This window comes from Phyllobates terribilis, unplaced genomic scaffold (assembly GCF_046119375.1).
Source record: "Phyllobates terribilis strain yellow unplaced genomic scaffold, ASM4611937v1 Scaffold_9__5_contigs__length_417890890, whole genome shotgun sequence".
NCBI classification, from domain to species: domain Eukaryota; kingdom Metazoa; phylum Chordata; class Amphibia; order Anura; family Dendrobatidae; genus Phyllobates; species Phyllobates terribilis.
In genome coordinates, this window is record NW_027362769.1 from 278,058,508 (window position 1) to 278,071,835 (window position 13,328).

The 13,328-nt window shown below is 45.8% G+C and overlaps 1 protein-coding gene across 4 annotated transcripts in view; it reads left to right on the top strand.

The window, feature by feature from the left end:
• The window catches only part of TNRC18 (trinucleotide repeat containing 18), a 739,821-nt gene that overhangs the window by 605,157 nt on the left and 121,336 nt on the right, over window positions 1-13,328 (top strand). For all 4 annotated transcript variants that reach the window (XM_073647819.1, XM_073647820.1, XM_073647817.1 and 1 more), the window contains one exon: window positions 12,201-12,309. In XM_073647819.1, coding sequence (XP_073503920.1) covers window positions 12,201-12,309 — 109 coding nt within the window. The remainder of the gene's footprint in view (window positions 1-12,200; window positions 12,310-13,328) is intronic.

A 13,328-nucleotide genomic window follows, 5' to 3' on the forward strand; every position in this document is an offset into this window, starting at 1 on the left:
GAGGAGGGGGATGGTGATGATGATGGGGTGTGTGAGGGGGGGTGATGGTGATGATGATGGGAGCTGTGAGGAGGGGGATGATGATGATGTTGGGGGCTGTGAGGAGGGGGGATGATGATGATGGGGGCTATGAGGAGGGGGGATGATGATGAGGGCTGTGAGGAGGGGGGATGATGATGATGGGGCTGTGAGGAGGGGGATGATGATGGGGCTGTGAGGAGTGAGATGATGATGGAGGCTGTGAGGAGGGGGGGATGATGATGATGGGGGCTGTGAGGAGGGGGGATGATGATGGGGGCTGTGAGGAGGGGGGATGATGATGGGGTCTGTGAGGAGGAGGGGATGATGATGATGGGGGCTGTGAGGAGGCGGGATGATGATGGAGGCTGTGAGGAGGGGGATGATGATGGGGCTGTGAGGAGGGGGGATGATGATGGGGGCTGTAAGGAGGGGGGATGATGATGATCATGGGGCTGTGAGGAGGAGGGATGATGATGATAATGGGGGCTGTGAGGAGGGAGGATGATGATGTTGATGGGGGCTGTGAGGAGGGGGGATGATGATGGGGGCTGTGAGGAGGGGGGATGATGATGATGAGGGGCATTGTGGATAAGGGGGCTGTGGAGTGGGAGTGATGTGGGGCTGTGCGGGGAAGGGTGGTTGATGCTGGATGGCTGCAAGGGAAAATGGGTAATGTCACTCTTGTGAGGCTGCATGCATTGTGGCTGTGTGGGGCTGTGGGATGCGTTGTGAAGGGAGTGATGCTACTCATATGGGGCTGCATAGTGAAGGGGATAATGTCACTCATGTAGGGCTGCATGATGAGTGCCTTTGTGGAGAAGGTGATGTTACTTGTGTGGGGATGCATGCTGGGGCTGTGCAGGGAGCTATGTGGGGCTTATACTGTATATAGGTAGTGTAAGGCAGCGCTAGTCATCATCCTGGGGGATACTCGCTGCATCGGGTAAATTAAGCACACGTGCAATGTCCTTCCGGTATTTTCTCAATACAGCAGTTTATTATATTATCATAAACCGCATATCACACAGTCCTTCTTAGTTTATCACCGGCATGTTTACACACTTAACATCCGGGAGTCTCTCAAGTAGCAGACAGGCCCAATTGGCCCAAGTTACAGCCTTCAGCAAGGTAATACTATAGCAATGTCTATATAAGTGTCCATATAACAAAGTGTATTACCTTTGCCGGGTTTAGTTGCTGCAGTCCATTTAATCCGCCACCACTGTGGCTTTGCGGCTTCCCAGGTGGGGGTCTCTAGCCGTCGTCCCTCGTAGGCTACTGGTATGTCTTCACTCACATCCAGCCTGCGCCTTTCAGGACTCTTCCGCAAGCCTCTGCCTTCCAAGGCCACTGGCATCTACACAAGATCCAGCCTCGACGTTTCAGGCTGCCAGGCTTCACTGTATCACGGTGTCCCACACACACGGGGAACAGGCCTCACGCCCAACACACCGAACACACCTGTCTCCCATCAAGCAGGGTTTATATATCCATCCCGTGCACACACACACACAGACAGGACCTTGCTGATGTCACAGTCATGTGATCAGACAGACATTCTGTGCGCGCAGGACCTGTGCTATGTCACAGTCATGTGACCAGTCACCTGAGGGGGAAGGTACATGGTCAGGTAAAACACATCCTGGACCATTACCATAATGCCAGCAAGTCACTGCATTACATATCCCCCCCCCCCCCCTCTGTTCAAACTTGTGGGGTTGAACACATAATATACACAATCACTATAACCCCCAGCTCTATTCAAACTTGTGGGGTTGAACACATAATATACACAATGACATTATAACCCCCAGTTCACATAGAGACCATGTACTTTACAATTGTGCTACTCAGCCCCTGGAACATTAGTCAACGACATTAGCCCATTCCTTAGGGACCTACCATTTGTCACTGTCACTGACTTCGTCAAGTCACCTTTCCGGGTCGTAACCTTGTCAGAGCTCCCCCGCTCCCAGCGGTCAGTTGTAACCTTGGCAGGTCTCCGCCGCTCCCAGCGGTCAGTCGTAACCTTATCAGGTCTCCCCTGCTCCCAGCGGTCAGTCATAATCTTGTCAGACCTCCCCCGCTCCCAGCGGTCAGTCGTACAGCGGTGTGACTCACATGCCCTGGTATCTAAGGTCCGGTTCGACTCCGTACTGTCCCGTCCTCTATTGGGTCGTTTGTATGGGCTGCTCAAACCTGAGTTACTGGAGGTCTCACTACCTCTAAACCCACGCCCACTACTCTCAGGACATCTTGAAAGGTCCCTAACTCCAGCTATAGCTGTTCTGTTATTTAGGGGGCCCTTTCTCTGTCTGGTCTCATAATTTCTGCCATCTTCTGCTACTCAGATGATGCTGTCTATCCACTCGCAGTCTAGCGAGATTCGACTGTTCTACCTCTCGCAGGTAGGTCACTCGGTACTCCAACAGCATGCGCATATATCCCAGGCTTTCTTCTGTTCCTACAGCGGAGAATGATACCATGCCTTTTTCGTCTGGTATCCAGTCCTGACGATCACGTGGACTGCTTACTTTCACCACACCAGACTTCTTGACCATCATCTGCATGGCTCGACCATTTCTCCCAACGAGCTTCCTCACCAGAACATGAGGCACCCGGATGACCTCTTCACGCATACTGTGAGCTTTCCTCATCAACTCCAGTTGTCTAACGGCTTGTTCCGTCTTCAACCGGAGAAACCGCTTTGTGCGAATACATCGCCAGTGCATGTCACTTAGGATAGCCACCCTCTTCACTGTGACTTCGGTCGTGGACAGGACCACCAGCTGTTTAGCTTCTGAGGTCACGTACACCTTACAGGCTCCCACGGCCTTCTTAAACTCCTCATGCACGGACTCACTGGTGCATTCTTCCCTCAAATCCTCGGGTACATCTACAAGGCACTTGTACCGAGACGTTTCGGTCTCACCAGTGGTTTCCATACGATCAACCAGCTCAGGGTTCAGGGACAACTGACTTTCAGCTTCTTCCCCCTTTACGTTTCCCCTGAGCTGACTCACAGCTACAAATTCACCAATTTTCGTCTTGACCACTTCTATCTCATATTTATCTGTGGTTAACACTCTCTTAGCTCTCCTCAGGTCCACCCTCTCTTGGTATAAGGGAGTGAGTGCAACGTGTTCGCCCTTTTCCTTCTCCAAGAAGGCCTCGTTCACTGAGTGATACTTTGTCAGGCGACTTTTGAGCCCGGAAACTTCTTCCTCTAGCTCCGCAACTCGCCTCTCAGCGGCCCGTCTCTGAAGCTCCTCTTGCTTCCAATGGGTTTGTAGCGACTCCTTGAGCTCCTTGATCTCGGCTCCTACATCCACCGAATCATCCGAGCTCACATCACTCGAGGAGGTATCTGCTTTATAACTCCCATCTCCAGTGACCAACTCCTGGCCCTGGTCTGTTGCTTGTCCAATAGACTCCATCACCTTTTTCCGCTCAGCTTCCATCTTGCTGACTGTTTCCTTAAGGCACGTCACCGCCCTCTGGAGAGTATCACAGAACATCTGTAGCTCCTTCACCTGAGCTTCCAGACCTAGGGTCTTCCTGCGGAGATCACCATTTTCATCACGGGTGTCCTGCAGGGTGGTCTCAACCACTTGGCGCACATGCTCTGCACCCGCCTTATCCTCCTCTAGTTTTACTTTAACCTTGAGGAGATCCTCATAATCTCTCCTACGTTGTTGCAGTTCCTTACCGAACTTTTCATCGCACTCCTTCTTGGAGTCACACAGTTTCTGGTGGAACTGTTCGCGCAGTCGTTCTAGGTTTTGTTCACGCCCAGCAACTTCATGCTGCAGCGCCTCTTTGAGGGCAGACAGCTCTAACTGTACCAGGGAGAAGCGATCTTTCACCTCGCATAACTCATCTTCACACACCGCTTTGTCAATCTCTAATTGAAAAACCTACTCCTTGATTTTGCGGCAGTCCTCCTTAATTCTGTAGAACATTTCCTTCCACTGATTAATTTCCGCGTGGCTTTGCTCCACGTCTCGCTGCCAGTTCCTCATAAGCTGGTGTATTTTCTGCTGTTCAGACTCCAGGATCAACTGGTCTGAGGACACGTTCCCCAGGTTTTCACATAATTGCTGCACGTCACTCTGACCCTGCTGGCTGATAGGCTCCAGCTCTTGGTCACGACTGGCCGCCTCCTCTTTCAGGGCTGTCAGATCCTTCTGACTCGGTACCGTACCGGAGGTTGCTACTGGCAAGGTCACCTCCTCTTCTACCTCTAATGGAGGATCCACACTTGAAGCAAAGGCACACAGTACTACATTCTCTTTATTTTCATTTTCAGCCAAGTCTACAGGAGCAACCTTTTTGTGGCCCTTGCGCCGTCTACGAGATGGGGACTTTCTCACCTCGTCTAGCCCCTCCTGACTGACCTCTCCTTCTACTTTCGTAGTGTCACCGTCAGCTACGGGGTCTGTGTCACTCCCCATGGTGTTGTGGACTAACAGGTCACCTCCCACTTTGACGTCACCCCCTTGTACTGGAGCTACCCCGTTATCAACGCTCACATTGTCATTTTTAGGAGGTACCAACCCACCACCAGTAATTTTTTTTGATTTTCTATCCTCCACGCTGTTTTGAACAACCGCCCCTTTTTTAGACTCCGCCCCCTTTTTTAACAACCACACCGGCAGGGGAATTTTTACAAGAAAAATCAATAATAGTCTTAGGACTCAGTTCACAACAGCTCTTACCACCTCCCCGGGCACTCTGGGACAACACTGGCGCCCCCGGAGAGTTCATAGAATGGTCCACTGCCGCCATTCCATATGGTGCCCATAGCTCCTGTGGTTCCTGCACCATGTCCAGTTTCATGTCCAGTAGACGTTTCTCAAATACCTGCTCCGGTTTTAACAGGCACTTTAATCACTCTAATCGCTCAATAGCTTCAGACTCAGTTGCTGCTCCTTTCACAGCCATTTTTATCTTCTCCTGCATTTACTCAGGACACTATATACACACCTCTCTCCCCGGAAAAATTTCGTGGCCCCGCCGAGCCACAGCAAAACCGGATTTGAGTGCGACGACAACCTTCGCAACCCCGCCGAATTGCAGCCAGATGCTTTAACTTTCGTGAGCCCCGCCGAGCCACAGCAAACCAGGTTTGAGTGCAACGACAATCTTCGCCACCCTGCCGAGTTGCAGCCAGATGCTTTTAAGCTTAGTGAGCCCCGCCGTTGCCCCTAGCAACCGGGCTGCAGTTGCCTCAAGCAACCAGACTGCAGTTGCCCCTAGCAACCGGATTTTCGTTGCCGCTAGCAACCGAGCTGCAGTTGCCCGCATTCTCGAACCATATGTAAGGCAGCGCTAGTCATCATCCTGGGGGATACTCGCTGCACCGGGTAAATTAAGCACACGTGCAATGTCCTTCCGGTATTTTCTCAATACAGCAGTTTATTATATTATCATAAACCGCATATCACACAGTCCTTCTTAGTTTATCACCGGCATGTTTACACACTTAACATCCGGGAGTCTCTCAAGTAGCAGACAGGCCCAATTGGCCCAAGTTACAGCCTTCAGCAAGGTAATACTATAGCAATGTCTATATAAGTGTCCATATAACAAAGTGTATTACCTTTGCCGGGATTAGTTGCTGCAGTCCATTTAATCCGCCACCACTGTGGCTTTGCGGCTTCCCAGGTGGGGGTCTCTAGCCGTCGTCCCTCGTAGGCTACTGGTATGTCTTCACTCACATCCAGCCTGCGCCTTTCAGGACTCTTCCGCAAGCCTCTGCCTTCCAAGGCCACTGGCATCTACACAAGATCCAGCCTCGACGTTTCAGGCTGCCAGGCTTCACTGTATCACGGTGTCCCACACACACGGGGAACAGGCCTCACGCCCAACACACCGAACACACCTGTCTCCCATCAAGCAGGGTTTATATATCCATCCCGTGCACACACACACACAGACAGGACCTTGCTGATGTCACAGTCATGTGATCAGACAGACATTCTGTGCGCGCAGGACCTGTGCTATGTCACAGTCATGTGACCAGTCACCTGAGGGGGAAGGTACATGGTCAGGTAAAACACATCCTGGACCATTACCGTAATGCCAGCAAGTCGCTGCATTACAGTAGTTAAATGAGTTCTCATACTGAATCTAGGTAGCTCTGTGGGAACTCATACTGTACATAGGGAGCTTTGTGGAGGCTCAAACAGTATGTACGGGGCTGTGTGGGGGCTCATACTGTATGTAGGGGCCATATACCTCACGTGTCTGTGAGGTATATGAATGTTTTGTGACTTAATTACACTGCCACTTAACTGGCCATTTATAATCGGAAGGGTTACTAGTATCTATATTTTATAAATATTTATTAAATATCATCTGATCACCTATTGAGAATGCCTGGTCAGTTAGAGTAGCTGTCGGGCTACCGAGGGGCAGTCGATGAGGAGCGGGTGCGCCATACCGTGTAAACTTAGTGTGCCAACCTCCGCTGTCAAGAAGGGAATTGTGAAGGGCAAAACTAGTCCCCAACTCCCCGCATTTCTGCTCTTTTTTTATATCACTGTTTTTCTGTGCTATGTGTGTGTATTTATGTCTGTATGTTTTGGGGTTTTTAAACTAAATAAAAAGAAAATTTTTCAAGTTGTTTTTTTTGTTAGGGCTTACATGTATAAGGGCCCCATAGGTTGATCACTTTGGTTGTTGATTGAGGGGGCTATGTGGGGGCTCATATTGTATATAGGGGGATGTCAGCATACTTAATTCTGCTCAATATTAAGTCATACAATTATGAATAATAATTTTTTACTAGATGGAGGCCCGATGCTATGGCATCGGGAGGGCGGTAATGTCACGAGGGGGGCAGACTTTGCAGCGTTGAGAATCCCCCCCCCCCCATGTGCTCACCCACCTATCCACTCTCTCTTTCCCCCCATGTGCTGACTTCTCCCGTCTGTGCTCTCTTCTTTGACCTGTCTACCCCATGTGCTATCCTCCTTGTCTGCTTTCTCTCTCCTTCCTGTGCTGTCCCGTTTGAGCTGTCTACCCCCTGTGCTCTGTCTCTGTGCGCTTTCTCTCTCCCCCATCTGCTGTCTTCTCCTCTCATGTGATCTCTTCTTTGACCTGTGTACCGCATGTTCTCTCCCCCTTGTCTGCTCTCTCTCGCCACCCCTGTGCTGTCATCTTCCCTCATGTGTTCTCTTGTTTGAGCTGGCTCCCCGCGCAGTAAATCAGACCGTCGGCATCTTTGTGCAGGCAGATAGCGGCGGTCACATTAAAACTGCGCATGTGCTCCTCCTGCGCAAAGATGGCGGCGGTCAGTGAATCATTCAGCTAATCCCGGAGGCAGCGTGTTCGCAACGGTATTCCACTGGTGGTACCGTGCAAGAGGCTGCGTACGGCGTATACAGTGTGTGTGTGGTGCGTACGGCGTATACAATGTGTGTGTGTTGTGCGTACGGCATATACAGTGTGTGTGTGGTGCGACGGTGTTCCGCTGGTGGTACCGTACAAGAGGCAGGTATCACCAGCGGTTTCCATATTGAGACACCCAAGTGATGGGTGTCTCAATATGGAAACCGCTGGTGAAAATGGCGGTCAACGAACTTCCGCGGCTTGGAATCCTGGGATCCGGACACATCTGGACGGAACAGGATGTGAAGACATTACAAGGTAAGTAGATTATAGATACTATGGTAATATTGAGCAGAATTTATTTCAGCCTATTGGTTCGGCCTGCAGAACAGTCACGGTCTCTCACCCCTGCTCTGTTATGTATGGCGCTGTACATAAGAGAAAAATTTGTGTGTGTTACTTACATGACCTATCACATGATCCTTCAAATGGGATCATGTGACCTGTCACGTGATACATCCGGTATCTGGGGGGGCCCAAGCCTTCTAAACTGCCCAGGGCCCTGGCTACTCTTAATCCACCCCTGTGTCCGACTATTCTCCCAAGTGGCTTGGTCCCCAGTGGCTTTTTAAGTATGTTTTTCTCTAAAACCCTGCAGATGATGTTTATCTTTCTTTGCTTTCATATCAAATGCAGGACACTTTAAATTATTAAAGGAAACCTGTCATGTCCCCAAACGATATTAACCTGCAGATATATTGTTAATCTGCAGGTTAATGCTATAGTTTACAATGCTGTTTAGCTGCCTTACTGATAGCGCTGCTACTGGGACAAAATGACTTTATTTCCTACCGCTTGCCGCCGATTTCAGTCATAGAGGTATGCTAGCAGTGGCTATTGTAAGCACACCCAGGCGCTTTTATTAACAGCTCACTATTTTTGTTTGTATGGTTATTTTTGTTTTAAAAAATTTTGGCAACAAAAAAAAGAGTACATGTAACACAAAAACATCAATAAAACATTAGGTCTTTTTCTGATGATGGCTGTCGTTTAAGCAAGAAGCTTACTCACATAACTGATGAGGAAACATCCAATATCCAAAACAAATCAATTGGAGTTATCATAGACTATGAGTGTTTTATCAGCAGGAGATTAACAACAGGATGGGCTACAGCTTTCTGGTCCATCTCCACCCCCAGCACTAATTTAGCAGCTTACTATCAATATACAATGCACACACAAAGCTGTGGTGTGGGCGGATTGGCTTTCTGAGCTCTGCTGCATGCTACTTATAAAAACTTTACTGGGTGCAGCAGTTACAATACAATCAAACTAAGTGATACAAAGTTGGAATCAGGGTCTCTTTCTCTACATTATGCTCCTCTCAGATTACCTATCAAAGCCTGGTGACAGATATTCAGAGACTACGATCTTATGTTAAACGAAATCCCCGCTGCGCTCACTAATGTGGTAAAGGGAATCCATCAGCAGGTTTTTGCTATGTAATCTGAAGGCAGCAGGAGATAGAGGCTGAAACACAGAATTCAGGGATGTATCATTTGTCAAAGAGCTTAGGGTTGTTTACTAACTGTGAAAGATTTATCACTAAGAGATTAGCATTGCTGCTCTACATTAATCCTGTGATGAGCACTTCATTGTCTATAGACATTGTATACAGAGCCTGGTGGCTTTCTCAGCTCTGCTTCTAAATCTAAAAGCTCTGATTGTGTCAGAACTACTGTACCCAGTAAACTATACATCATTGGATTCAGCTTCTCTTTGCCTACATCAGGCTGCTCTCAGATGAGGTAGCAAAAACATGCTGACAGATTCCCTTTAAAGAAGACCCTTCACCAAAATTTGCATGTTGAACTGGACACACAATGTAATAGTGACTTCACAGCAGAATAAAATACTTATTATTATTTTTTTTTTGTTTCACCTCTCTGTTTGTAGATAATTAGCAATCCAAGTATATGGCAGCTAATGAGTACATTTTCTTAAAGTTCAAGTGGGTGTTATAAGAGAGTTTTCACTGGAGGCATGTACGTCTTCCCCCTGTATGACGTTGACCAACGTTGGCAGCAACACTCAATTAAAAAGAGCGCACCCCCACCATAGCTTAGAACTGACTACTCCTGTGTGAGGAATTTAATGACAGGCAGAAAAATCAAATCAACTAGGTACATAGTCAAATTAAAAATGATAGGCTGAAAATGAAAGTAAATGGATTGTCCCTTTGGGAATTATGGTCCCTTCTGGGCTCAATGTGTAATTAAACTTTTCTTATTTATTTTTGTAGATACAGGTGCTTCTCACAAAATTAGAATATCCTCAAAAATGTAATTTATTTCAGTTTTTCAATACAAAAAGTGAAACTGATATATTATATAGTCATTACAAACAGAGTGATCTATTTCAAGTGTTTATTTCTGTTAATGTTGATGATTATGGCTTACAGCCAATGGAAACACGAAAGCCATTATCTCAGTAAATTAGAATAATTAACAAAAAACACCTGCATAGGCTTCCTAAGCGTCTAAAAAGGTCCCTTAGCCTGTTTCATTAGGCTCCACAATCATGGGGAAGTCTGTTGACTTGACAGATGTCCTGAAGGCAGTCATTAACACACGCCACAAAAGTTATTGCTAAAGAAGCTGGCTGTTCACAGAGTGCTGTATATAAGCATATTAATGGAAAGTTTAGTGAAAGGAAAAATTGTGGTAGAAAATTGTGCACAAACAACCGGGATAACCGCAGTCTCGAAAGGATTGTTAGGAAATGGCCATTCAAAAATTTGGGGGAGATTCACAAGGAGTGGACTGCTGCTGTAGTCATTGCTTCAAGAGCCACCACACACAGACGTATCCAGGACATGGGCTACAAGTGTCACATTCATTGTGTCAAGCCACTCATGACCAATAGACAACGCCAGAAGCGTCTTACCTGGGCCAAGGAGAAAAAGACCTGGACTGTTGCTCAGTGGTCCAAGGTGTTGTTTTCAGATGAAAGTAAATTTTGCATTTCTTTTGGAAATCAAGGTCCCAGAGTCTGGAAGAAGAGTGGAGAGGCCACAATCCAAGCTGCTTGAGGTCTAGTGTGAAGTTTCCACAATCAGTGATGGTTTGGGAAGCCATGTCATCTGCTGGTGTAGGTCCACTGTGTTTTATCAAGACCAAATTCAGCGCAGTCGTCTACCAAGAAATTTTAGAGCACTTCATGCTTCCCTCTGCCGACAAGCTTTTTGGAGATGGAAATTTCATTCTCCAGCAGGACTTGGCACCTGTCCACACTGCCAAAAGTACCAATACCTGGTTTAAAAACAACAGTATCACTGTGCTTGATTGGCCAGCAAACTCGCCTGACCTTAACACCATAGAGAATCTATGGAGTATTGTCAAGAGGAAGATGAGAGACACCAGACCCAACAATTTAGTCGAGCTGAAGGCTGCTATCAAAGCCCTATTTTATTTCAGTGCACTTGCTTTTTATTTATTTACAGCAGAATTTATGTTTATTTTGCTCCTTGTTGGTTTTTCTGATTCATGGCCATTGTGAAACATGCATTTATGTGCTGCATGTATACCAACTTAACCAAGCTCAAATTTTGTGTTTTTTCTTTGTTATCAAAGCAACCTGGGCTTCCATAACACCTCAGCAGTGCCACTGGCTGATCGCCTCATTGATGCAGTAATTAATGCAAAAGGAGCCCGACCAAGTATTGAGTGCATTTACTGAACATACATTTCAGTAGGCCAACATTTCGGATTTTAAAATTATTTTTCAAGCTGGTGTTATAAAGTATTCTAATTTACTGAGATAATGACTTTTGTGTTTTCATTGGCTGTAAGCCATAATCATCAACATTAACAGAAATAAACACTTGAAATAGATCACTCTGTTTGTAATGACTCAATATAATATGAGTTTCAATTTTTGTATTGAAGAACTGAAATAAATTACAATTTTGAGGATATTCTAATTTTTTGAGAAGCACCTGTATTTCACCATTCGTTATGAAACTCTTTACTTTTATGTTTTTATACCCCCCTGTCCTGCAGCAGCTCCCCTCATTTGTTGTTCTTTCTGTTTTTGCTACAGCAGTGACTTCATAGTCATAATGGCTATAGTGCATGCCATCGCTTCATCCAGTCACTGAGTTCAGCAGCTTTGTTTCTAAAAGTGGATAACAACTTCAAAAAAGACCTAAGAACTGCAAGTTTTTGAGTAGGGTTTGGAGAGTTTTTGCTCATTTTTTTTTCCTGAAAACTCCTGAAAAAGCACTCTGTGCGCACATATCTTTACAGTGCATTTATGGGTTCCTGGCATGCTCTACGTGTAGCTTTCTTCATGCATTTTTCCATAGGCTTCTTTCCTTTTTTTGATTTTCTGTTATATCCTACCAATTTTTGTTGTTATATCCTGCCAGTTTTTGCTATCATGTAGGGAAGTTTGTTCACTTTTGCATTCCACTCATCTGTTACCTACTGCTCCTAATTATCTTTTTCTTTTCTGTATATTTTCCTTTATTTAAAATACTGTAAACAAAATCCCCAAAAATAAATTTACAACTGTATAGTCAAAAGTCCCTTTGCATTGATTAATAATTAGCGAAATAAAAAAAAATGTAAGTATTGTTTTAGCTACAGCTGTAAATCTGAAACCAGATGAAACATGCTAGCTTTGGGTTGAGCCAGTAATGTGTCTGAGTAACCAGCTGATCATGACTATAAGTGGCTAAATACACAAAGAAATAAAAAGGTGCCCATACATGTGTTTTGTAAGCTCCAGATTTTTTGTTTGCTCATATAAAAAATTAAATGTATTGTTTTTGTTATCACTAGATCATAGATGTAAAGCCACCCTCTATCCGCTGTCTACTTGAAGGAACAAGAATTGCAGCATACTGGAGTCAACAGTATCGTTGTTTGTATCCCGGCACCATTGTGCAAGGTAAATGGAGGGACATATTCCACTCTGTTTTATCCATTTATTTCATGATACTTTTAAATTAGACCATTCACCAAATTTTTCATGTTGAACTGGATACAGAATGTAATAGTGGCTGCTGAGGAGAGTAAAACTTTATTATTTTGCCTTTTCTTTGCAATTAGTGTTTGGCCTTGAATGAATTAATTTTCATTAAGTCTAAGTGGATGTTATTAGGTAGTTTTAACTGGGGGCGTGTACTTCTTCTCCTCTTTATGATGCTAACCAATCATACTATGTCAGCAACACTCAAAGGAAAGAAGAATATGCCCTCTTCATAGCTTACATCAGATTTCTCAGTGTGTGAGATGTAATGATACAGCTCTGATGTCCTGGTCTAACCTCTCCTACATGAGCCCGCGTGAGAGTAGGGACAGCACAGCTTATTTTAGCTGTGTCATATTACAAACCCTTCATTTATCAGCTATCCTCCTTTTATAGTATGGTCTCCTCTGCCGTATTGCTCTTCTCCCCTCCCCACACTGTCTGTCCAGAGCTGAAAGCTCAAAGTTCACACTTATGTCTGCTGGGCTCAACTTATAATTGCTCTGCAGTGATATCAGAGTAGAGTGTCATTATTTCTAATATACTTGCATTAAAAATTCCCTATCTTTCTTTATCTACACTAACTAACTGCTATTCTATTTTTTTCCTTACTTCCTTTTCTGATGGTGCTTTGTTTGAGAATCCTAGTGCATACTGAGATACTCAAACGAAGCGTCATCAGGGGGTAGAGGCTGCGGACATTGTAGCAGCATCTGCCTGAAACAAAGAGTCCTCAGTGATGCTAGTTTCAGGAGCTGGGCTAGTCCCTATGATGAGATGTGCTGGCTCTTCAAAATATTTGCTGTAAAGACCGGAGCAGCAGGGGAACGAGGAGGAGAGGTGAGTATTGTTGTTTTTCTATGGGGAATGCATTATACTGTATGGAGGACTACGAGGAGTGCAGTATACTGTATGGAGGACTATAGGGAGTACATTAT